General features: G+C 51.8%; 2 protein-coding genes and 1 non-coding gene across 3 annotated transcripts; 2 read left to right on the top strand and 1 right to left on the bottom strand.

Moving 5' to 3' along the window:
- The first annotated feature begins 5,047 nt into the window (after positions 1 to 5,047).
- ZNF488 (zinc finger protein 488) lies at positions 5,048 to 6,220 on the top strand. Its single transcript, XM_039233652.1, has one exon. The coding sequence runs from the start codon at positions 5,103 to 5,105 to the stop codon at positions 6,069 to 6,071; it is 969 nt and encodes a 322-aa protein (XP_039089583.1). The 5' UTR covers positions 5,048 to 5,102; the 3' UTR covers positions 6,072 to 6,220.
- A 7,674-nt stretch (positions 6,221 to 13,894) lies between these two features.
- Positions 13,895 to 13,998, top strand: LOC120232828. Its single transcript, XR_005528654.1, has one exon. It is a non-coding gene; the product is annotated as a U6 spliceosomal RNA (small nuclear RNA).
- A 2,451-nt stretch (positions 13,999 to 16,449) lies between these two features.
- RBP3 (retinol binding protein 3) lies at positions 16,450 to 25,252 on the bottom strand. The gene is made up of 4 exons (XM_039233648.1): positions 22,205 to 25,252; positions 20,059 to 20,249; positions 18,383 to 18,525; positions 16,450 to 16,844 (listed from the first exon to the last, which is right to left on the bottom strand). The coding sequence occupies exons 1-4, from the start codon at positions 25,250 to 25,252 to the stop codon at positions 16,450 to 16,452; spliced, it is 3,777 nt and encodes a 1,258-aa protein (XP_039089579.1).
- Positions 25,253 to 26,030: the final 778 nt, after the last annotated feature.

The following is a 26,030-nucleotide window of genomic DNA, read 5'->3' as shown; positions in this document are numbered from 1 at the left end:
GACATAGAGCTTGTGGGGACTGGCTGGGAAGCCCTTCTCTCTCCCAGCTCCAAGGGCACTTCTAGCCAGCCTCCAGGAAAGCCTGGATACCTCTCCAGTTTTTAATTTTCTCAGGGTTCCAGAGCTAGGAGGACGCATGTATATTTCCCTTCTCAGAAAACCCAGTACGTCATAATCCATATGTAGAAGAGATGGATAGAGAATTATCCTCTGGAACCTTCCTTAAGGGTCTGAGAAGCATCTCCAAAGTGTAGGGAAATCAAAGGATTATGGAGAGCAGATATTATCTGCTCCTGTTTTAGCTAAAAAGGAAGGCAGACACAGGAAGACACTAGCTGGTGATGTAAGCGGCATCACTCAATAAGATCCTGTTTCTGAGTGAGCTGCAGCTTGGAAGAGCTGGACACTGGCCAGCTGAAATGGGCTGGAGAGTACCTTCAGATATCTCAGGAAAATGAGGTTGCCCAATTGTTTGCTAAAACCTCTTTCTTACGTGAATTTGCTAAAACTTCTTTCTTACATGAATGAAAGGGAAAGGAGGAAAATGCCCAGGCATTTGGTCACTCATTAAACACTACTGTGCCCTGGTTCCTGGGAGCACATGAATAGAGGGAAGGCAGCCATGAGGTTGACTCTGACCCTTTGCACTAGTGTGATAATAATTGATAAATTGATGCTATCTAAAATTTATTGAACCAGGCTCTTTAACACTTCAGATATATTAACCCAACTAATCTTTACAGCCACCCAATGAAGGAGACCCCAAGATGATCCTTTTTAGAAAGAGTCGTTTTATAGATGAGAAAATAGGCAGAGAGAGGATCAGCCCCTTGCCTTTGGTCACAGGATTGGTAAGAGCAGAGTGGGTTTGATCCAGACATCTGACATGAGAGGCTATGCACTTAACCTCTATGTAATGTAAGGCTTGATGATTACATGGGAAGGGTCACTTATAGCACGAACAGAAAAGTATTATGGAAGAATGTGGCCAGTGTTTCCCAGGTCACAGAATGATTGAAGTCTGCACTCAGTGCCCTGGAAATGGGTAATAAACATAGGCACATGTGCTTGTAACACTGTAGGGTGGATGAGGCTTCATCTCCAAGTGGGTAGCCCTTCCTGTGTTGGTCAGTGGAATCCTCACTAGTGGCCCAGGAAGATTGAAAGCCTGAGGGAAAAGTATCCTCTAAGAGAGGGAAGACTCGATGTGGTCACACGATATCAATGTAGGAAACTCAGATTCAGAAGGTTGCAAAGATCATTATTTCATAATCCCACAATCTGAGGGCTCAGATGGGTTGGAAACTATAGGACTGAAATCAGGTCCTCTCAATAGGAAGACATAGGGTGGCACTGAAAGATGTCTGTGTGACCCAGAAGACTATCTTGCTGAGCTCAAACTGAAGAGATCCAAGGAAGACAAAGAGAACCTTCTCAGGACACACATAACAGAGTGAAGGGGACAAGTAAATAGTGTCTGGGTCGAGAGCCCAGAATGAACTGAGGCTATTGAGGACAGTGGAGGGACAGTAAAGGGCCCCTTAAGACTGTATGGAGCAAGAACAACAAGAGGTGCATACATCCACTGGAATGTCTGTCTGAGAACCACCCTCTAGTTGCAAAGGGCATGGGTAGGCTCACGTAGGAAGAAGGGGTGAGGCAGCATCAAGCTGCTGTGCATGTGGTCTCCTGACCCAGAACTCACTGGCCAGGGCATGATGTGACCCCAGAGGTGACATCATGCATCTGCACAGGTCATCTGAGAGCTGGATCATAGGGGAGATGCATGGAGCCTGGAGCTGGATGAGCCCCAGAGTCTGATGTTGACCCTGGGAAAGGGCCTGTGAGTCCTTCTACAAGAAGAGATGAGCATCAGGAGCTGACACAGTCTCACTGGGGACAGGCCACGTCAGGCACACGTCACTTTTGGCTTTGAGAGGCTTCGATCTGGCAATGTCACAGACAGAATGGACCAGTTATAGGGAGCCCCATACAGAGTTTTGTAGGACATTGTTTGCACTTGCCTGAGTGACCTTACCTCAGGACTGCTGATGTATGAGAGAGAGGTGACCCTCTGGGAGCTTGGTCATGCCAAAGGTCCCCAGCCAGTTCAGTACCCTCGTCTTCTCCTTTTCTTCGCCTTCTCCTCCTCAATATTATTATTTTTGTTATTTAAAAAAATGTTAATGTTTATTTTTGAGGGAGAGAAAGAGAGAGAGAGAAAGATGCATGTGTGGAAGGGGCAGAGAGAGAGGGCCAAAGTGGGCTCGAGGCTCTGAGCTGTCAGCACAGAGTCCAACACAGGGCTTGAACCTATGAACTGTGAGATCATGACCTAAGCTAAAGTCAGATGCTTAACTGACTAAGCCACCCAGGCACCCCAATATTATTATTATTATCATGCCCTTTTATTTCTTCTCCTTCTGTTGTTCTCATTATTATGAGTAAGATTTGAATAATAAAATTGATGGAGCATGAAGATGGATGTATATTTAACATAGTGATTGGCAGACTCCAGGCCCACATTGGTCTGAAAGCTGGAAGGCAGTGTTGCATTAAGCAACGTGGCATTTGGCAGGTTGGAAATGAATGCACTTGGGTTGGATCATGGAGCTTCGCTTGTGTGGTTAACATGAAGATTCCACACAAAAAGGTATATGAAGCATTGAACATCTTTGTCACATATTCACTTTCATAGTCAATAAACAGTTAGTTCTATTCTTACATCACAAAGCATCCCTGGCAGCAAATATTTCATCCTGCAGTAAGATTCCCATATTCCAAATTTGAATGCTGAAACAGCGCTGTCACATCTGTGGCTCAGGGCACTCCAGACATTTCTAGCAACTGGGTCTACACGACCGTGGTTGGCAAAGCCGTGAAGACAGCCCAGTAGAGCTGTCTGCAAAGGGACGTAGGGCTGCAGCAGGACCAGGAGGACAGCAGGGTGGGCTCGTGCCCAGGCTTGGGAAAGACATTGTATGGTTCTAAAATACAATCGGGAAGGCTGTCTGAGGCAGAGGTGGGTATAGAAAGAGAGAAGGATTAGAGAGGGGATGTTGTGTGTGTATGAGTATTTCAGTGTGAGTGTATGTAAGTGTGTGATCATATGTGCGCATGTGTATATGTGAGTGTACATGTGTGTGTCTGTGAGTATATGTGTATTTGAGCGTGTGGCTATAGTGTTTGTGAGTGCATGTGAGGGTGTGAGTGTATCTGGGTGTGTGTGTGTGTCTTTGTGAGCTCACAGAAGCTCAGCAATAAGGCTTCAAGCAGACCAGCTCTTCTTTGAGGATGAGGGAGAATAGGCTTCATCTCAAATAGTCATACACTGGCAGATCTGGAAAGCACAGTGAGATAATTTAGCACCAACTCTAGTTTATAGATGGGATGTTGAGGTTGAGTGAGGTGGGAGGGTCAGTGCCGGGTTACTTGGTAGACCGGTGTGGTCGCCTCTGCCTCTTCAAGAAACATAGGCTAGCACTAAACTTTGATGCCAAAGGCACCCCATTTGAGAATGAATTTGGAGAGGGAGTTAGGAGTGTTTCTCCTGGAACACTGGAAGCATATAGTTTGGAGTTGGTGCTCATCACTTGGGGCATCATGAGGGCCACATGGCAGTTCAACCAAAGCATGCTTTGGGGACACACTCTTGGGTTTCATTCCCAGCAGTGCCTCATACTGCAGAGGACTTTAGGTGGGGTGTTCAGCTTTCCAGAACCCGTGTCCTCTTCCTCTGTGAAAGAGGGTGATGGTCCTCCAAGTGTAGTGAAGGTGGAAGGTGAGGGTGGAGGCACATGCAAAACACCTGTCCCAGACTCTTGCCACTGAGACAGAGAGAATGAGGGCAGGGTACCTGTGCTTCCATTTCCAGGTAGGCAGGGGCTGACTTGAGCCCAGTGATGTTTATGAATAACAAGCCTGTAGAAGTCCCCATGAGGAAGGGGCTTGGTTGCCCACTGATCACAGTCCTCTTGGGCCTGAGGATAACTGTTGTCTAACTATGAAAACTCAGAACACTCAGTGGAGTCTGGTTTAGCCAGGGCTGCTCACCAGCTGTGGTTGAGGGGCGTGAAGACGGGTGTCCTGGTTTTAAGAACTGGCTGGTGGAGTTGATTAGGGAAGGGCAGGAATGAAAGCCTCCCCATCAGAGCTGATGGCACTCTGACCTCTTCAGTGCAACCTCACATGTGGCCATGAGCGTCTTTTCTCTAAGCCTTGAGCACCTCCAGGATGAAGTGGAGGCTGGTCTACCTGAGTAGGCTCAGCAGGTTGGCTGGCACAAGCAGACAGCTGACAGGTGAGCAGGGGAGAGTAAATGGATTAATGTCCGAGGAGAACCAAGTGCGGGCACTTCTCTTGTGTGGATACAGAGTAGACCCATGCTTGCTCTGGGGGCAGGGCCGGGTGGACAGGTGGCTGCCCTCAGGAGTGGAGGTGGGGCCAGGCACAACCCCAAACTCACCCAGGCATGCCTGGGCATTTATTGTCCAGCTTCTACCCTCTGGCCACCTGTGCTACCGGAGCTACAGTCCCCATGTGCTTGTGTCCTGGTGCTTCTGATGTTTTGGGAGAAAAATTAGCATGCTGAGTAGCAAGAAGGCTCTAAACAAAAATGAAAATCTTTCACAAATCATGGTGTAAAGTACATTAGAGTTGTCAGCCAGGTCAGAACTTCCTGGTGGACACCTTGTGTGCTGTGTGAACACGGCAGCTGTGGCCTGAATGCTGACAGGTGTGAGGCAGTGCTGAGCCACGTCCCTGGGTGGCAGAGTCATGCGGTGTGGTCCTTCCTCCCTGATGGAGTCCTAGAGGTGAAAGCAGGTGGCACAGTGCCCTGAGTCAGGGTGAGCTGTCGCATCTAGAGTTGTCAGGGTTCTTTGGATGCAAACAACGAGGAATGAAGAGTTCATGTCTCACTGCTATTGCTTCCCCTCTGTGCAGAGTCCTGTGGTCCAAGTGTGGCTGGCCCAGCCAGCAGGGGAGCTCCCCAATCTCACGGCTCTTCCCTGGGTCAAGCCCTCCACTACGCCAAAGCTCTGAAGGCTGATAGCTGTTGGAGCGTCCACCTTCGTCAGCTGGCTCACACACTACTGGTCAACATGGCTGCTGGGAAGGGTACTCTGCAGAGTTCTTCAGCTGAAAACACATGGAGGCTTAGTGAGGCTGACCAGGGCTGGGGCTGCAAGCCAGCACTGCCGGAGAAAACAAACAACTTGGGCTCTGAGGCTGCCGTGGGTGGTGGTGGCCAGGAGACCTCTGCTGAGGTGGCGCTGTTGGCAACCCCAGGCAAACTCAGACCGGGAAAGCCAGTGGTCCAGAAGGTGTGCTGGGAACAGGGGCAGAGTGCCTTCACAGAGGTGCCTCGACTCAAGAAGAGGCTGGAGGGTGCTCAGGCCTTGGAGAGGGAACAAGATAACCCCACAGGCCAGCCTGGTCCCCAGAAGCTGACCCAGGACATCCCCAGGGACCCAGCTGGCAGCAAAACCTCTGCGTGGCCCATTGGAGCCCGAGGGGAGCAGAGAAGCGCCTTCAGCAAACCAGCCAGGTGTCCAGCAGGGAGACCTGGGCCAACCTCCGTCTTCCAGGCAAGTGGACCTGCAGATGCCCTTGGGGAGCTGTTGGGACTCATCAACACGGCAGACATCCCTTGTTGGGGTCAGCTTTCAAGTTCTAAGTTTCTGGTGGGTGATTTCTGGAACCTGCAAATGTTGCCACAAAATGCTCCTCTCTGCAGTGCTTTCCTGGGGGCCCCCACACTGTGGCTAAAGCATGCCACAGCCCAGATGTCCATACCATCATCGTCCTCTTCCACTGCCTCTTGGGCCCTGCTGCCTCCCACACTCACCTCCCTGGGCCTGTCCACCCAGAATTGGTGTGCAAAGTGCAACCTCTCCTTTCGCCTGACCTCCGACCTGGTCTTCCACATGCGGTCTCACCACAAAAAGGAACATGTGGGGCCTGACTTACATTCTAAGAAGTTGAGAGAAGAGGCCCTCACGTGTCCCATTTGCCATGAGTATTTCCGGGAGCGCCACCATCTGTCCAGGCACATGACTTCTCACAGTTAGCAGGTGGCCGTGGAAAAAACTATGGGTGCAGCTTCCAGCATTTGGCAGTGGGGCAGAGATGGCTCACTGGTGCTTCCTTTGAAAAGGCTTGTTATAGTTGTCTGCAGGGGTGTCTACATTGGAGTTCATAGATGAACTTGGTCAGCATTTGAAAAAGACAGCCCTTGGCTGTGATGTGTTTTGATGCAAATAAAGTCATGAGATAAAATGAAACGCCTTGCTAACCTAGGGTATCAGGACTGCTAGGCACAGAGTAGAGGCCCTGCTCCTGTCACCCTTCTGTTTGTTCCATGGGGAGGCGAGTTTGACACACAGCATGGGCTTTGAAGGCAGACAAACCTGGATGCTAACCTTTCACATATTAGCCCTGACCTTGGACACATTGCTTTAACCATTCGAGCCCCAGTTTGCTTCTCTGTAAATGAAGAGGGTGACACCTGTGTCTTAGGGATGTTGTCATGGTTACGTGGAAAGGTGTGTGGAAAATAGCCAGAACGGCACCTGTACAGCGTGATCCCTGAGTGGATGATATTTGTTATTGTCCAGATTAGTCAGCTGTTGTTACATAACAAAATCTCAGCGGCAAGCAACCCAAAGCATCTAATTCTCACTCGAGGGTCTATGGGTTGGCTGGGTTGGGTTGGGGTTGGCTGGGCTTGGCTCCAGGTCATAGATTATATTCAGGTTCATGTTCTTTTACTCCAGGACTAGTGGGCTTCCTAGATAATACTTCTCTTATAGCTATACCAAGAGCACAAGAAGGAAAATCAAATACACAAGCACACCTCAAGTCTGTTTGGGTCCTTTCTGCTAACAGCTTCTCAGCCAAAGAAAGTCAATGGCCAAGCCAAAGCAAGTGGGTGAAATGTGCACCCTGCCCACAGGGAAGCCATGATGAGGGAGAGGATGTAAGATCCTACTACAGGGGTGTGAAGAGTTTGGACCAGTCGTTCAGCTGACGCTTGGTCCATGGTTCTTCACATTCTGAATATGTGAAAGGGGGAACAAGGAACAACATACCCCCACCCACACACCCCTTATCTTTCAGCAAGCATTCGTGTGCAAAAGCTTAAGGCTTAAAACATGGTGAGACTTCAGAATGTTCTAGCTACCATTATCTACTGCATGTTGCGTTTCTCTCGGTCCCTGTTCTAGTCATCTGCATTTGCCCTTGCAAACCTCAGGTCATAAACTCTGATGTGACTTGGGCCAGTTTGTGTGAAGGCCATTAGCTGGGAGTTCTTTCCAGTTAGGGAGTTCTTTTGACTGGTTTCCACTTCACGTTCAGGATTTGTTCATTTGACCTGTAGGTTCCAACCCTCTGGTGGGGCTTCCAGCATTGGGCTCGGGCTGTGGTTGGGAAGGAGCTGGTGTGGGTGTCTTAGACAGTGGCCAGTGAACCATCCAAACACCCCCCCCTCCCCCAAGCTCTGTCTCTTCTCTCCCTCTCCATATACTCACAGGGTCCTGGTGGTAGCATGTCCCACCTGGCCCACCCTCCCTCTCACCCTCTCCCCACCTCCCACCCACTCACCCAGCCATCCTGCACCCATAGCCAGCCATTCAGTCACCCATTTATTGGCCTCCCTGGGTACCCCCACTGTACCAGGCTTGGTGCCAGGCTATGGAGGAGGCCCAGCGAATTCAGCCATTGGTCCTTGTTCAGGGTACACAATGCCTAGTGTGCAACATGATGGATGCCAAGCAAATGCCTATGTGGGGTGCCTGGCACATGGGAGCAGGTGCACATCAGACCTGTGGGAGGGAGTGCAGTGCCCCCGAGGCCTCCTAGGAGCAGGGACAAGAGCAGATCATCCAAGTCCAGCAGGTGCTGAAGGTGCAGATAGAGCACAGTAGCTGGGGAGAAGGGGGGCCAGAGCTACAGATACTCTAGGATGCCGCAAGGCCAGTGTGAGGAGGACTGAGTGGGGCCCTCTGAGATGGAGACGTAGGAAGTCCTCACAGGATGGGAGTTTGGCCCAGGGCACGGGAAGAATGACTCCAAGAGGCACTTTGAGAGGGCCCCTGGCTGCAGTGAGAAGGGTGAGCTGGAGGAGAGGAGATGACCCCCTGAGCCATTTCCTCTGCATCTGGAAGGAGTCAGCAATACTCCCTGCAGGTACCAACAGAGCATCTCCATTCTTGCCGGGAGGTTTGGAGGCCCCCCTTCCTAAGAGAGAAAAGGGGTGCTCTGCAGGGTGGTCCCTGTACCCACAGGAGAAGGCTGGAGCTGCAGGGAGCCTCCTTCCCCTGATGTCCATGTGATTCAGGAAAGGGCATCTCATGGAGTGTGAACCTGAGGCTGCACACTCTGCAGTGACTTACATCATTTAACCTGAGACAGGTGCAGGGGGTAGGTATTCAATTCCCATGTTACTGCCAAAGAAACAAGTCTGCAAGAGGTTAAGCTTCTTTCCTAGATTCATGAGAAGCAGCACAGTAGTAAGGCCCCAGGACCACTGGACCCTAAGCTCACATCCTCCCCAGCCTGCCATACATCTGCTCAGCATGTGGGTCACATGGCATCACGGATGGTTTAAAAAGTAGGATTTAGGACCAGGCATTGACCCCTTCTAAAATTTAAACTTGCAGCCTGAATACTCCCCCACATTTCCCATCACCCTTTTCTTGAGCACTTTTCCGTATCTTGGATACTACATGAGTTTACTGATTTGTTATTTACAGCATCTCTCCTGTTACTAGAACCTTAGTTCCACAAGGGATTTTTGCTGTTTTGTTCACTGCTGTATCCCCAGCAGGAAGGACACTGAAGGAACATAGTAAGTATTCAACAGACCTTTGTTGAATGAGTGAATGAGATGCCTAGATCCAATCTAGGGAAAAACCCTGGCCCCGCTGCTCATAGTATTTTGACATCTGTCCAATGGTGCACACAGCCATCCTCTTCTGGCTTATTGGATTGGTCCACATTTCTGTGAAATCACTTTGAAAGTCATAAATGCACTATACAAACTAGAAATTTAGAATGGAAAGGGACTCTAGACTTCTAGTCCATCCTTCCAGTTCAGAGTGGTGAGCACGGAGGCCCACTGGTGAGCTGACCTGCAAAGTGATGCAGGGCAAATGGTGGTGAGGTCAAGGCTAGGACCCCTGAAATGTCGGCTCAGGCATCTTCCCTGACCCGCCCACATGCCTCTAAGAACATTGGCTGTGGCCGCACACAGAATCACTACTAACGGCAACCACATCATTTTAAAGCAAGGGAGACATTTTTTTTTTTAAAGTTAATCAAATAAAAGTTATGAAGAAGCATAACAAAACATCTCCCAATTTAACTTTGTAAGATGGAATTCATTTTAATAAAAATGGATGGACACGCAAGGTGCTTTGCAGCCATTTAAATTGACAAACTCCAAGATGACTTATGGAGGTGAGGACTTCGCAGTTTATTAATGTGGCAGCTTCTACTTATCACCAGGCTGGGTTCCCAAAGTCCCCTTGGCAGTCCAATCCTGTCTCATCCCTTCTTCTCTCCTACCCTTCCAGATATACTGGAGAGCAGTCATTTTTAATCATGACTTCACCCAAGCTCCCTCTGCCACCTTCCGTACTAGTTAAGAGTTGGCAGGTGATGTTGCCACAAAACATCACATCAGCAGGTAAGAACTTTCCTCTAGAATTCTGGGATAAGAATTGCCACGTTTCTTAAATTCTCTGTATCTAATTTAATCTGCTCTGTACCCTGATCCTGTAGGTTCTGGTAGGATATGCAATCTGTCATTTTCAAATTCCTCCCCGTCTTTCAAGTTCACAGGCAGTTCCACAGTATGCCCCACCTAAGAAGCTAATCTCTCTTAGCATCATGCAGTCTCCCCATGCTCCACTGGTGTCTTTGCCTCTGTCCTTCAATGTGTTCAGTCCCCTCTCCTCCACCTCTTCTAGGATCATGGCCTTGATGGTTTTCTGCCAATATTGTCATCAGGCATGTCATGCAGAAACCATTGAGTCAATGACCAGAAAGTCTTGGCTAATTTCTTGGAATAGGTGAGGGAAAATACCTTATAGTGGCTGGGAAAATGGCAATATATATCTTTTTTTTCAAATGTTTATTTTTGAGAGAGGGACAGACAGAATGCAAGCAGGAGAGGGGCAGAGAGAGAGAGAGAATCCAAAGCAGGCTCCAACTTCCGAGCTGTCAGCGCAGCCTGACACAGGGCTCAAACCCATAAACCAAGAGATCACAACCTGAGCAGAAGTTGGACTTTTAACTGACTGAGCCACCCAGGTGCCCCTACAACATATATCTAAAAGTCTCCTAAGCAGCAGCCATTCAATTAAGGTATATAAGAGACCCCAACATGTGCTAATGAACTTTAACAAAAATCTGCCTCTCCCCCACCCCCACCCCCCCGGCTTTTATCTGGAAGAGAAGTAAAACCTTAACAAGGCTGGTAACATGGATTTCAAGTTCTGGCCCATTCCTGAGTCTTAGCCCTTAAAGACAGGGCATCCTACTCAAATGACAGTATAATTAGAGTGTACAATTAATAAACATGAGTGAAGTCCACTGAGCTTAGGGAAAGGGAGGGTAGAGGAAGGAGGTTGGACCTGACATCTAGAGCTCTTTTGTCCTAGGTGAGGGCTCTTCAGTGTCAGGTGGAATGCAGGCCTCAAGAGAGGTTGGAAATCAGGACTCTATGTGAAATTAGTGATTCAGTTTTTAAAAATTTGATGGCCAGAATAGCATGGATTTAAGGAAGCACATTAGTGGGGGCAGAGGGGAACAACCACCAGTGGAGATCCCTGACTCCATTGAGCATCCAGACTTGGAAGAGGCTGGGTGCTGAGCCACCCAGGTCCAATTCTTCTGGGCACAGTAAGAGAACCCCTCACATACAGGAGAAATTCATCAGTTGTTCCAAGGCAAATTTTGAATCCTCCCTTTCCATGGAAGGTTCTTGGCTCCCCCTGGAGGCTACAGACCTCCCCTGCAGACCTCTTCTCTTCAGAGAGGGTTTTACATACCCAGGTTAATTTCATAATTTTTTTTTTTTGAATAGAAGTCTTGAGAGAGGACTAAAAATCATATCGTAAGAGATGGATCCCATAGGAAAAAAATCCTTTATTTAAAAAATAAATTAGTCTCCAATGTGTTTTGATTTGTACCACTTCTTAGGAATTTTCAGACATTAATTTTGAGTGGGTGTTGGGGAGACAGTACATTCTGGAAGGAGGATTAGGGTTCCTTAAATTTAACATTTTCTTCCCTGGCCATCTTGTGTTTTCCTGGGGTAGGAGACAGGAAGCCAGTGGCCTCCAATACCCTTGCTATTTCTAAGCCGCTTGGATTAGCAGGCTATTTTCACTGCTGGCCTCTCTTACCAGCAAGGAAGCAAAGAGGTCCTTAGGCCAGGTGGCAGCTAATCCTATCGGACCCAGGAAAGCAAGACGGGCACCCTCCAGTGGGTACCTCCTAGGCAAGCTTCTTTGCCCACAAGTGTGCTTTGGGTTGCATCTTTTTTTTTTCTGAGTCATGTTCTCTCATTGCATTAAAGCTGTGTGGATAACCAAGGCCCTTGCTGACACGCAAACATGACCATTGGTCATGGGCTGGGTCAGCAGGTGCAGGGGCATAGGAAACAGGAGGGTGGCTGTGATACGAGAAGAGCTGGGGTGCTCCCCTCTGATGCTCCAGTGTGATCCCTGGCCCCTGCTGGACTGGGGTCTTTGGCCAAGGTTCCAGAAAGGATCCTGATGGTGAAGTAAAGGTCCAGCCTGTCTGTGGGCTGGGGTTACCATGGGAGATGAGAAAGACAACCTGGCCCAGTCCCTCACTTCAGGTCAGTGATGCCTTGTGTGTGTGTGGGGGGTGTCTTCAAGCAGGGGGAGACCTGTGGAAGTTACATGGCAGAACAGTGTCCCTGATGCAGGCTGGTCCACAGAAGTGGGGTAGGAGGCTGTGGTGAGGATTTAGGAAACAAACCAGGACCCTAAAACAAGGGAGAGGGAAATTAACTGTTAACTATCAATTCTGACAACTCATTTTGGGTCCTGGTGATTATATAAATACCAAGGTGGAGGTGGGGGAGCAGAAAGGAGGGAGTTGGGGTTAGCTCTCTGGTCTCTGCCCTAATTTTCAGGGGAGAGGTGTAGCTGTGTACAGGATGGGGTTCTGGGGGCAGGAGCAGATCTTGGCCAGGTAGGGTGAGAGAATTGGAGGTGATGAGCTCTCGCTGGGACATCAAGAACTCAAGGGGCCTGTAGTCCTTTGGAACAGAGGCTGCTGGGCAGCTATGGGTCTCCTGGTTCTGTCCCCAGAAGAGAAGCCTGGCACAATTTTGTTTTCCTTTTCCTTTTTCTTCAGCCTTCTGTCTCCAAGCAGGTCACAGTGTAAGAGAGCTGGCTCAGGAATGCCGACGCTTCCCCTTTGCTCTGCACAGGGCCCTTTAGTCTGCTTCTCCTACTTCAGACCCTCTCCCCAGGCTGGGCCCAGGGTCTCTTCATGGTATGGTGGGAACATCAGGGTCTTTGGAGCCAGACAGATGGGGGTTCAAAGCTCGCCTGCCCCTTGCCCAGATATCTTGAGAGGAGCCTGGGCTGCACCCAGTGTGGGATGGGCAGGCTGGGGGCTCGGGCTGGATAGTGGGTAGGAAAAAAGGAGCTGCTCAGCGGGACCTCAGCCAAGGTCAGCCGGGGTGGCCTATGGAGAAAGTTGCTGCCATCCCTGCTGAGTAGGGGCATGGCTATTCTGCCCTGCACAGAGGGCATCTGGCCCCTGCTACTGCCCAACTACCACTTGCCTAAATATTCAGCTTGTTTGGGGCTCCTGGGTGGCTCAGTCAGTTAAGCATCTGACTCTTTTTTTTTTTTAATTTTATTTATTTATTTTTTTAATTTTTTTTTAATGTTTTATTTATTTCTAGGAGAGAGAGAGAGAGAGAGAGAGAGAGACAGCGTGAGCATGGGAGGGTCAGAGAGAGAGTGTGTTTCATATTCTGAATCAGGCTCCAGGCTCTGAGCTGGCAGTCAGCACAGAGCCCGACGCAGGGCTCGAACCCACGAACCGCGAGATCATGACCCAAGTGAAAGTTGGACGCTTAACCGACTAAGCCACCCAGGCACCCCAAGCATCTGACTCTTAATATCACCTCAGGTCATGACCTCATGGTTTGTGTGATCGAGCCATGAGTCAGGCTCTGTGCTGATAGTGCAGAGCCTGCTTGGGATTCTCTCCCTCACCCCCATCCACTTTCCCACATGCCTCCCTGCTTGTGTGCATGCTCTCTCTCTCTCTCTCAAAATAATTAAATAAACATTTTAAGAAACCCATTCAGCTTGCTTAAACAGATTAAACATTCTTCATAGGAACTTCTGATTGCCCCAGAAAGAGCCCTGTGCCTGTACCCTGCTGCCGGGAAGCTGGAAAAGTGGCATGTCCAGCTCGGTAGTGGGGAAATGGTGACAGGTGACATTGGCTGGGCACTGGATTGACTCTTTTCATCTTCATAGCCTCAAGGGTGCTATTATGGATCTCATTGTACAGATGAGAAAATTGAGACCTGGAGAGGCAAAGTAACTTGCCCCCAAGTTCCATAGCTGGGAAGCAGCTGTCCTGGCCTATCCACCCAGACGGGCTCAAGCCAGAACCTGGGCTCCCCAATGCCTCACTGTTTCTTAGTGAGTCTGTTTCCCACTGGATCAGATGGGGAGAGATTCTCGGAACATTCAGGGGACGTGCCTATGCTGGGTGGCCTAAAGGAGGGCGAATGTCCACTGTGCGGCCAGTGTCGCCCCCTGTGAATTACTGAGCTTGACTGAGTGTCCACTGACTCCTGCAGAAATGGTAAAAATGGTTGTCCAGTGTCTGCTTTGGCAGCACACATGCTGAAATTGTACTGTACTGAGAAGATTAGCGTGGTCCCTGCACAGGGATGATATGCAAATTTGCGAGGTATTCCGTTAAAAAACCAGTTGTCTCTGCACTGTGAAGCTCAGAAGAGAGAAGTATGGGGGCGCCTGGGTGTCTTAGTCGGTTAAGCGTCCGACTTTCGCTTAGGTCATGATCTCGCGGTTCGTGGGTTCGAGCCCCGCGTTGGGCTCTGTTCTGACTGCCAACTCAGAGCCTAGAGCCTGGAGCCTGTTTCAGTCTGTGACTCCCTCTCTCTCTGACCCTCCCTTGCTCATGCTGTCTCTCTCTCTCTCTCTCCTAGAAATAAATAAAACATTAAAAAAAAAAGAGAGAGAGAGAAGTATGTATGTCCCCCACCCTAAGAGCTGCTCCACCCCTCCCCATGTCTAAGGCCCCTCGAGACCTTTGCCATCTGCAAACCCCACACCACCTACCCTGACACCTTACACAGAGGAAACAGTCCACAAGCGTCAGTGGGTAGAAATCAAAGAAATCGAAGTGATATACAAGGAAAACCCATGGGAAAAAAATTAGCAATCATTAATGATCACTAAGGTATGGTGAGAGACTGAAGATATAGTTTATCTTATTTTATTTATGGAAGAATGCTGTATTTGAAAATAGTGATACATGCTTATAATAAGGATTTAAGGAAAGAGAAGAGGTAAAATATTACCCCTGGTTCTACCACCTAGAGGAACCATTGTTTGATGTAGGTGATCATCAGATAGCTATGAGTGTGTCGGGGAGGGGGACAGGAAGGAGGAGGGAGGAGAAAGAGCCCCTAGAATATAAGCACACGGGGACCTCACACACCTGCCTGGATGTTAACGGGCCCAATGAAGAAAAAGGTAAAATCCCAGTATATGTGATACTGCTGGAATTCAGTCATGCCCTTCATCTTACTTGAATTAGCGGAAGGGAAAGGAACCAGAATGCCTTCTTTCAGAGCTTTCCTACTTCTACAGGGCTGGTTAAAGGTTTTCCAGGTGGCAAAACTCCTAGATAATGGTGACCTGGGGGTGTGCCCAGATTCCACAGCTCTCTGGAGACTGGGGAGGGCGCCAGTGTAGTGAGGTTGGCCGGGTGCCCTGGGGAAGTCGCCTGTGGCAGCTGTAGGCTAGACTCACCAGACAGCGAGGCCAGCTAGCAATAGTACTTCCTCCTCACTGAGTGAGGCATCCTGGAGCCCGGGGCTCTGAGAGCACTGATTGGCAGTGCTGGGGATGTCCTTGCTGTAACAGCTTCATCCCCACCATGACTTTGGGCAGGGTCCAGGAGGTCTCTCACTTTTGGGTCCCTGTTGATTCCAGAGGAGTAAGGCTGCCTGGCTCCCAGGGCCAGCCAGGGCCCTCCTTCCTCCAGGTCACCCCAGAGCTTCCCATCTCCTCCTGGGGCTTGCCTGGTTCCGGAGGTGGTCTTGGGGTCTGCACGCCTCTGGTCCTGTTAGGAGTGGGCTTGGTCAGCTGAGCCAGCGCAATGACACGCTGCCCTGGGCCAAGAAAGGCAGGCACCTGGGCCACCACCTAGGGCCACTCTAGCCTCAGACAGCAACGCTGCGTGTCCAAATGCTGTGCGGCAGTAGAGCTCACTTTGGGGTCTCTCGCGGAAGCTGGAGAGCATGGCCTTGGGAGGAACATGTGAAGGGAAGACACACTTGCTGTGTGGAATTGGATGGGGAGGATTCTAGATGGAACTGGACCTGTCTTCCAGTGTCTAAGGGCTACCACCTGGAGGAAAACAGACGCGCTGCCAGATACTCACGTGAGTTCCTGCACCAGGTGCTGTGCTAAGTGACAGGCAGTGGGAGACGAGGCTGAGCAGGATGACTGCCTCCCTGGAGGAGCATGCTGGGACAGAAACGATCCCAGGACAGGAGGGAGAGGTGCTTTAATGGGGAAGATGCGGATGCAGGGAGGACTGAATGGGGACAGTGTGCTGGGGCGGTGGGGGGTCCCTGACCTCTGGGCCTGCACTGTCCCACATGGGATCCTCTAGCTGCACGTGGCCACGAGCCCCAGACGTGTGCGTGAAGGGGAAGCACTGTATGTGCAGACGACCTACCAGATTTCAGAGGCTCCAGGCCAAAGCATCTCATTCATAATAATTTTTATATTGCTGAAATGATTCTACTGTGGATATAGTAGGTTAAATAAATTACACTAGTACAAAAATGTCACCTGTTTCTTTTTACTTTTTAAGAAGGCTGCTACTAGAAAATGTAAAGTGACGCATGTGCCGCTATTCTGCGGATCACATTATAACTCTATCGGATAGAGCTGCTCTGGGACCAGTGCTTGGCAGTTAAGAAGCATGGGTGGGAGGTACATTTGACTTCACCTCCCCAAAATAACTACTATGGGAGGAGGTTGCCTTGGAGCTGCCTGTCCCTAGGTGCTCAAACAGAGATGTTGGCAGTGGTGAAGAGACCACTGGATGAACTCCAAGGGTGTCTTCAGCTCTAAGCCTACCAGAGCTCAGCAGGTCCCTTTTCTGCCCCTCAAGGCCTCAGGCAGGACCACGTGTTGGAGTGCCCTGGGTGTGTGGCTTGGAGGTCCTGCCCCCCCTGGGGCTCCTCCTCGCCCTCAGCAGAGTGTGCTGGAGCATCTCCTTGGCTCTGTTGAGGGCTCCTTCAGCAGGGACAGCCACATGGGGCACCACGCCCACCCCTTCCCAGGAGCTGCCATCCACAGCCCCCACCGAGCGGGCCGTGGGGATGGTGATGTAAAGATGAGTGTCATCCACATGGTAAGTTTGTGGTGGCTGGCAGCCCCCGCTGGTCACTTCCCCGACTACCAGCGCCCGGCCCAGCTTCTTCATGATGTAGGTAAATTCCTCCGCGGCGCCGGCTGTCAGCGCGCTGGTCAGAATGGCCACGTTCTTCTTGGAGCCGTAGCGTTCCCCTGGGAGACAGAAGATGGAGAGCCCAGTCAGCACCGTGGGGCACCTGCCTTCTCTGTACTGTGTGGAGCCGCAAAGAGGAAGGCCTGGGATTTAGTTCTGTGGCCTTGTGTCCACATGCAAGTCACTCCTTTCTGAGCCCCAGTTCTGCATCTGTCAAATGGGGGTACGAACGTGTGCCTGTTCTCCAGTATGTAAGGGCTTGACAACTCCTTCACACACTTCCGGTACTTTTATCTTTGAGTGATGGGAGGAGCCTTGACTTTCCCGAGAAAAGGATGTGCTTCTTCTTCATGAATAATAAGAATGCCTAGCCTGCCAGAGGCTCTTTCCATTTTGGAATCCAGGAAGAGCCAAATACCCCTCTAGGATAACGATGTCCAATAGAAACACAATGTGAGCCAGAATGTGAGCCACAGATGTTACTGCAAGTTTTCTAGGAGCCACATTAAACAAGTAAAGAAAGAAACACAGATCACATGAATCTTAACCATGTTTTATTTAACTCAATGTATCTAAAAAAAGTTCATCTCAAGAATGTAATCAATAACATCGTGGAGATACTGTGCATCTTTATTTTTCCGTAAAAAGCTCTCAAAAATCTGGTGTGCATTTTACACTTTTCACATACCAGTTCATATGAACCACACTTTAATGCTCAGTGGCCACGTGTGGCATGTGGCTCCCATACTGGACATCCTTACAATTCTAAGACTCCGGGATCTTGCAGATTTGAGTCTGTTTGTAACTCTTGGTTTTGAGTGTCTATTTGAATTTACAGTTCACGTGGTTCTAAGAAATTTTATTTATATTTTGCAGTGTTTTTGAATGTATGTCTTGATAGCTCCCCTCGAATCCTTGTGTGATAAGGACGTGTACAAATGAACATCGTGGGGTGCTTTGCTGGTCATATGCACCCTCCCCCCCACCCCCCCCACCGCTGGTCTCCCAGCCTCTTGTCGGATGGGTGTGAGAGTTCCTTGGTTTGTTGTGCTGAGCAAGGGAGTCAGAGGGAGGCTGTTCCCCGCCATGGGGACCGTGAGAGCCCTGGCTCTACAGAGCATGGCACCTGCTGTGCTGGGCCCAACGGCAGAGGCGCCTTTAGAACCACAAACTTTGTTCAAGCAAGTGTGCTGAGCTTCTGCCGAGAGCTCAGGTGGGATGGGCACTAGAAACTCCGTGGGGTTTGGTGAAGGGCAGGCAGCCCTTCTAATTCTGCTGTGTCTTGCATGCTGATGGTTTTCGTGGCCAGGACGGGCATTTTAGTTTTAGACAAACCAGTGTTCAGAATTAGACACTTGACTTATTAACTGGGTGATGTTAGACAAGAGACCCAACCTATTTAAGACCCACTTTTTTTTCCCTCTAGAAAATAAGCATAATGGTAGCATTTTGTAGGGATTAAGAATCATATGTAAAAGTGCACAGCATGGGTCAAGGGCTTTATATTCCATTTACTATTACTTTTCCCCGAACCCAAGCTGTCTTTCCCTGATTTTCTAGAAGCTTCTAGAATGAGAACAGGAAAGGGAAAGCGAACCTGCGAGCCGGGTGTGGGTCCAGAGCTCACTGACGGAGTCGTTGGGCCGGCTGTAGATTTTGTCCAACAGAATTGGAGGACCTTCATCGAAGAAGTAGGAGCACAGGGCGGAGATGGAGGAGGTGGGGCCACCAATATTGAACCTAAGGGAAGCGAAGTGGGGGGTCATTGGGGCAGAGCTCACGGGGAGGCCCTCAGTTGCCCCCTGGGAGCCTGGGACCTTGCCCTGACCAGGACACTAATTCCAGGCAGCATCATTGTCCCATCCTCCTTCTGCAGAATTCCGTGTTGGCATTTCCCAGCGTACAAGTCTCTCGAGAAATTATAAAACACTGGGTGTCTTACCTGCCCCTTCTGATGACATATTAATACATTATGTGATACATATTGTGTACATTACATTAAAGGCTCTGACAAGTCCTGCAGTCATGAAATTGCTGATAAAATTTCCTCATTTACTGACTGCTCTCCTACATCCATGCTGACTGTGAGGACACTGCCTTCCTAGCTGCGTTCTCCATAAATTCATAAGACCCACTGGGCATTTCTGTTGAGGTCTCCTAATGGGGCACTTAGTGTAGCAGAGTGCTCAGAGCTGTGGAACCACATTGGGTGGGGAATGGAAGAGTGGCAGAGGGGACAGCCTGTGCCTGTCCTAAGATATTTGGCTCTGCCTTGTTACGTGAACTCTTTGGGGCCCTGTCGCCTCATCTGTGAATAAGAAGTGGAGGCTGGTGATATGTGAGGTGTCTCTTCTGGTTGATGGTCTAGGGTGGCCCAGCTGGGTTTAGGGTCTTTGACCTCAGTGTTTGAAACTCCAGAACTTTGGTTAGAAGGGTCTGGAAACACTCCTGTAGGCTGGGCCACTTCCTCCTTTAAATGTAACCACAGAGCCCTGGGGGAGGTTTTGTCTTCCCAGGGAGAACAAGCCTCTGAGATGTGGAGCCCTCTAGTGACAGCCAAGAGCCACAGCTGAGCTACAGGCCATGACTTGGCCAATTCTGGCAGCCTCTCTCCTGCAGCTGGGAAGTGGATGTTCTGCACCCTTGGGGGGGGTGGGCGGCAGGGAGCAGCCTGCCCCTCCCTGCATCCATGGAGGCCGGGGCCTGGTCAGTGGGGTTGGTGTTTTTCCACCCCCTCCAGGAGGGAGGTCTCTAGCTGACAGTGTCCCTCCACCAGTCATTTTGTGATGCAAAGAATTCTTTTTGCCTCAATAGTGGCTAATTTGCAAATTCTCTCGGGGACTCAGGCTTTGTAATTCTCATGACAAGGATGGTCACCAGCTGACTTTGTATTTTGTATGACATAAGAGGCATAGTGCAGGTGGTGGCCTCGCTGTCCCAAACACGACTGATAACCAGACTCACCTGGGATAATGCCTTTCAAATATACAGATGACTGGGCCTCACCTGGAGTTTTAGATTCAGTAGGGTCACATGAGGGCCCGAGAATCTGTTTTTTTTTAAAGCCTCCCTCCCCCATCCCCCCTACCCCCAAGTCCTATGGCCAGGCAAGCCTGGGAACCACAGGAGTAGCCGAGTGATTCTCAGCCTGGAATTAACATTGGAATCATCTGAGGAGCTTAAAAAGACCACCACTGCTGGGGTCCCCCCCAGCCAACTATGCCACAACCCCCAGGTTGGCTGGCCAGAGACCTCTGCCCCCCAGCCACTGACCTCATGTCGATGATCATGGCATCCGTGTGCACGATCTTCTTCCAGACGTGCTCCACCAGCAGTTCTGACACCTGGGTGAGCAGGTCACAGTCCCCAAACATGTCAAACCTCAAGTAGCCAAGGTTGTCCTCAAACACATTAGTATGAAAGGAAAACTTGATCAGGTCCTCAAAGACTTCAGGGGAAGGGATCTGAAAAAAATGGGTGGGGGTCCAGCTCAATGTCAGCAGAGGAGCAGATGTTACAGCTCAGGAAAGCGGGCACCACCGTTTCCTTTATACGTGAAAGATACTGAGGGACTGGGAGTTGCTGAAGGAGGTTTCCGATGGAGTGTCTAGGAGGTGATGTGGGTGGTGGGCCTAGGACGTGGGCCCAGATGTGGTTGGCAGACTCCTTACAGAGAACATTCATGTGCGCCCACCCTGCACCATGGGGTCCGGAGCTGCAAGGCCCTGCAAGTGGCGTGGTCTCTGCTCTGACTCCCCTGATCTCACCAGGCGCTTCCTGATATCTCTTGAGTTCTTCTTCCCTAGGGCAGGGAGGGAAGACATTAGCTAGCTACTGGACCCCTGAATCTTTAGAAGGGGGTTTGGCCCTGTGCTGAGCACATTGCAACCCTTACCATCACCGTGAGGGCTCCCTGTAGCATCCCTATCTTTTCAATGGGGACACTGAAGCACAGAGTCATTAAGTAACTTGCCCAAGGTCACACAGCCAGTAGGTGGTGGAGCCGGAAACTGAGTCCGTATGTGACTCCAAACCATGAATCCTGCCGGTGCTGGAAAGGAGTGGGTCCTCTATTTGGAATATGGTGGCCTTGTGAGTCTAGCACAGTGCAGGCACATCCCCCAACATGTTTTGTGCCTCCTCGTCTCTCTCTAAGACTGCTGGAAAGTACATGGGCTCTGTGGGCTGGAACGTTAACTGGGACACCCAGCCTCTAGGGTCTACTTTGCCCTTAGTCGTAAGCTCTTTAGCCATGGGTCACGTTCCTCTGCACCATTTCTTTTTTGTAAAACAGGGATGATGATTCTGCGCTAGATGCTTCCAGTGCATTTAGCCATTCTCTGATTCTGGCTACAACTGCTCCTCAGCTGACAGGGCCTTGCCCCTAGCACACCCCCATGTCTTTCCTCTGTCGATTTCAGGGCCTTCTCCAAGCTGCCTCAGAGTCTGAGAGAGTTCACGTCCCCATGGGGACCTTCAGCCAATGAAGGGTAGGAGCTGCTGGGCCCCGTCTGTAGACAGACAGCTCCAGGAGGCACTCACCACCCTTGTTAGGGTTCCATTGGCATTTTCAGAAGCAACAGCCTCCATAACGCCCCCACCGGTCAGCTTTTCCTCCTTTCCTGTCCCACTCTCCCTACCCCCTCACTCCTGCTTCAAAGACTTCCTCCCACCTGAACTGCCCGCATCCCAGACCTTGCTTTCAAGCAAGACTCCTCAACCTTGATTTCTCTTTTCAGTGTTTTCCCCAAATGCCATTGCTGGCTTCCAATATATTGACCACAATAGTCTCAGAATTTCCCATCCAGTTGGCCCTTGGATTAGACTGCATGCCAAGTGCAGCTCCTTCCGGATGCAGTGCTTTGCATTGTGGGAGGGGAGGAGAAGGCAGGTGGTGCCTGACCACTGTCATGTTCTAGGCTGTGCACTGTCAGCACTGCTGACCATGCCTCAGCCTGTGCCCAGGCCCCATGCTTTAGCTCTGAGGCAAATGCGAGGACAAGACCTCTGCCTGCTCCTCTCTCTCTGTCTGAAACCCCTGAGGCAGGCAGGTGGTGAGAACGAACACAAACCCCCCATTTCCAGAGGAGGAAACCGCAGTGACTTCTCATGACCTGACTTTTTCGCCAACACTGATGATGAGAAGTGCTGCAAACATTTGCCTTCTGCCCCGCCGAAAGTGAAACTCCTTCTATACCAGGGGTTTTCAGACTGAGTTTTCATGGGTTATCAGTGCTCTACAGAGGTGCTCAGGGGCATGACAAGGGGAAAGGAAGGGAAATACGTGACTAGTGAGAGCTTAAAGGCGAAAACAAGTCTGGAAGCCATTGCCTTGCACTGTGTACAGAGCCCAGATGTGCAGACGACTGGTCAGCTCATTGCTGGGACTGTGCTAGGCTCAGTCTCCCTTGTATCTCACCTGCATGGGCACAATACCAGGAATGCGGTCCTTGGCATCCTCGGGGATATGGGCTGTCTTCAGGTGTGGGTCTCCGGACAGCATCTGCAGATCAGCCCCCAGCATCTCAGCCAGGGCCCCTTCCGAGGTCACCCTGGAATAGCGGCTTTGCAGACGGCTCAGTTTGGCAGCCATCTTGGCCCCCAGTTCAGGGGAGGCATAGTTGTCGGCTACCAGCTTCCCAGTTGTCTGAAGCACAGTGGGCACCTTGGCACGCAGGGCCACGATGTCCCGGGCTGTGGAGAGGGCCTCACTCATGGGCACGGTGATGTCGGGCTCCACCCCAGCCAGGTCCCAGGCCTCGCCGGTGCTGGCGCTCAGGGCCATCTGCGTGGGCATGGAGGCATATAAGGGGCTGCTGCCCACCTGGTAGATGCCCACAGAGAGAGCCCCTCCAGCCGTGGGCTCCCCGATGACTGTGGCCCGTTGCAGGTCCTGCATGGTATGAGCAAAAGCCTCAGCTGCCGACCCACTGATGTGGCTCATCAGGATGTAGAGGTCCTTGTGGGGGCCATAGCGCTTGCCAGCCACCTGGGGCAGGGTCCACACTTCCATGACCCTCGAGGTCGCCCTATCAAAGACAGAGTAGAGGTGCTGGCGTGGCTCTGCCTCGAAGAAGTAGGAACAGAGCAGCGGCACAGCTGTGGAGTAGCTGCCGGGGTTATACCGCAGGTCGACAACCAGTGCGGCCGTGTCCACCAGTTTCTGCCACACCAGCTGTACCAGCTGTGGCCCGATGGCCTTTACCATCTCCAGCTCGGCCATGGCGTCGAAACGCAGGTAACCCAGCCGCCCAGGCAGCACCTCTGTCTTAAACAAGGCTTCGATGAGGTAGGAGACCTCCTCTGGGGAGGGGACGATGGGGGGTGGTGGGGGCACCTCCTCGGCCACCATCTCACCGGGGCTGTGGAACACCAGCAGACGGTGGTCGCCGGACATCTCCTGCAGGTCAGCTGTGAGCTGGGAGGCCAGTGACTCCAGGTCCACAGCTGTGCGGTAGGCCCCCTGGGCCAGCTTGGCTCGAAGCAGGGCACTGGTCTGCCCGACGACCTCTGGCCGTGCATAGTGAGCCTCCACCAGGTACCCCGTGCCCTCCACCAAGGCCTCCAGGCTGCGGTGGAATTCCAGCACCTCCTGGGCCCTGTCCAGGGCTTCCTCAGCCAGCACGATGGCATCGGGCACCACGCCGCCTCCCAGCCAGCACTCGCCGTGGTTGTCGATGAAGGTGAGCACGGGCACGGTGAGCACCAGGTCGCAATCCGGCGTCTCCAGCAGGGGTACCGTGCGGGTGTGCAGCAGGCTGCCCGCGGTGATCTCGCCCACCAGCGTGGCCCAGCCCAGCGACTGCATGAGGAAGGCCAGCTCCTCGGCTGCAGTGGCAGTGCGGTGGCTGGTGAGCAGGTACACTCCTCGCTGGGTGGGGTAGCCCTGACCCAGCAGCTCCATGCGGCTGAAGTGCTCCTGCGTGACGTTGGTGCGGCGGTCATAGGTGGTGAAGAGGCGCACGGAGCTGTTGTCGGGGCCCTGGAAGTAAGACAGTAGCAGGGGCACAGCAGAGGATGGCCCCCCGGGGTTCTGGCGTAGGTCCACGATGAGGTGCTCCGTGTCCTGCAGGGGCTCCCACACCTGGCGCACAATGTAGGGACTCAGCACCTCCAGCACGGAGGCGTCGGCAAAGCTGTCAAAGCGGAGGTAGCCCACGTTGCCTGGTAGCACCGACACCTGGAACATAGACAGCACCAGGGCCTGCCGGGCAGCCTCAGCCCCGGGCACCGTGGGGACTACCTCCGGAGGGTCGTCGTCGCCAATCTCGGGCTCAGAAGGGGTTTCCTTGGGCCTCACGGCCCGCACCAGGAGCCTGGGGTCCTCAGACACAGTCTGTAGGCCAGCGTTGAGTTTGGTGACCAGGTCCTCCTCAGAGACGACCGAGGAGAAGTCCATGTTGGCCAGGTGGTGCAGCAGGGTGGGCACACGGTCCACCAGGGTGTAGTAGTCCCGCAGTGCCTCCTGCAGGCGCCGGACAACTCCTGGCAGGGCCCGGCGCAGAGTGAGGATGGCCAGGGCTTTCTCTAGGGCCTGCTCGGCTGGTGTCCCCACACAGGGAAACACCCCACTGCCCTCCCATGTCTGGCTGCCCCCTCCCAGGGGTCCTAGGGACCTGGACACGGGCACGGTGAGGAAGAAGTCAGACTGGCCTATCCTCAGCTTCTGGAGGTCCAGGGCACCCCCTACAGTCCGCTCGCCCACCACGATGGCCCTGCGCATCTGCTTGAGGATGTAAGTGATGTCCTCAGCCACGCCCCCTGTGTGGCCGCTGGTGAGGACCACCACGTCCTTGTCAGCACTGTACCGTTCTCCCAGGACCTGGGGCAGGGTCCAGATCTCAGTGGTCGTATTGGAGGGGCGGTCGTAGATGGTATCCACATGCAGGACTGTGTTCCCTGGGTTCAGATAGGAGACGACGTACGGGATGCCGGAAATGTGGCCCCCGGTGCAGTGCCGGAGGTCCAGCACCAAGGCAGAGGTGCCCATGAGCTTCCTCCAGACGCTGGCCACCAGGAAGCCCCCCAGCTTGCTTACCACCTCCTGGCCTGGGATGTCGTCCACGCGCAGGTAGCCCACGTTGTCCTCCAGGACCTCGTGACGGATGCCCTTCTGCAGCCGGGCCAGCATTTCCTCCTGTGTGAGGTTGGTGAGTGCTGGGGCTTGCCGGGGAGCCTCGAGCGTACTGGGCTCATAAGAAATGACCAGGCGAGGGTCTTTCAAGGAGCTTTGCACCCCAGTCGTCAGCACATGGGCCAGAGTCTGCGGGTCTGAAATGGCTAGGATCTCACGACTCTTGGTGGCCTGCTCGATGGCTTCCTGCATCCCCATCAGGTTCTCTGGGAAGCAGTAGTTATCCAGGAGGACCTTGGCCATGTCTAGCACCAGGCTTGGCTGGAATAGATGCGTGGGGCCAGCCAGGCCACAGAGCAGCATGGGCAAGATCAGGGCCCATTGTCTCGTCATGGGGATCCAGAAGGAGAGCTAGATCCTGCACAAAACTCCCCTGACGGTGCGTAAGACCACGACAGTGCCCTGTGTGGCTGCCTTCCTCCCTTGTCCTTCTCAGCAGGTGGACAGAAGGTCTGGGGCTAAACTCCGGAGTTGGGGTGCGGCTTCCAGCTCCAGTAAGCCTTTAATCCTGTCTAATTCAAGCGCATCAGCCCTGGAGACCTGGGAGAAGGGGCCGAAGTGGTTTGACCCAGAAGGTATGTTGGATCTCATTGTGCTGTGCCACCTCTGTGTGTTGTAATCTGAATAACTACCATTTACTTGGAGTTCCATCCACATGCCAGGCACCATGCTTCATGCCTCACAAGGTGACAGTTTTCACCAGAGCCTTGCAAAATAGAGCCATCAATCTGCTGGAAATAGCATTTTCCCACTATACTGGGTGATCCATGTCTCTGGAATTAGGTAGAACTCATTGGGGGCCTGGCTCCGTGACTAACAGCTCTGTGGCCTTAGGGAAGTACCTTACTTATTGTGTAGATTAAGTGAGAACATATGTGTAAAGCATTTCAGGGTTTCGGGCAAGAAGGAAGCATTCCACTGCTGATAAGTTCTCTGTGGTAGATATTATCTCTGTTGTATACTGGGAGAAAGAGATCTCAGGAGCTAACTGAAGCCCATCATCTTAGGTTGGGGGTCAAGGGGACATTGAGAAGTCTGGGGAGCTGCACTTAGCTCAGTGCAGAGGCTGAGTTTGAGGCTGCCATCTACCTCAGGGCTTGAAGCTTATTTC

Source organism: Hyaena hyaena, unplaced genomic scaffold (assembly GCF_003009895.1).
Source record: "Hyaena hyaena isolate Hyena2069 unplaced genomic scaffold, ASM300989v1 scaffold_78, whole genome shotgun sequence".
Classification (NCBI taxonomy): Eukaryota; Metazoa; Chordata; class Mammalia; order Carnivora; family Hyaenidae; genus Hyaena; species Hyaena hyaena.
Note: the sequence above shows the minus strand (reverse complement) of the source record. Positions and strands in the feature narration are given on the sequence as shown.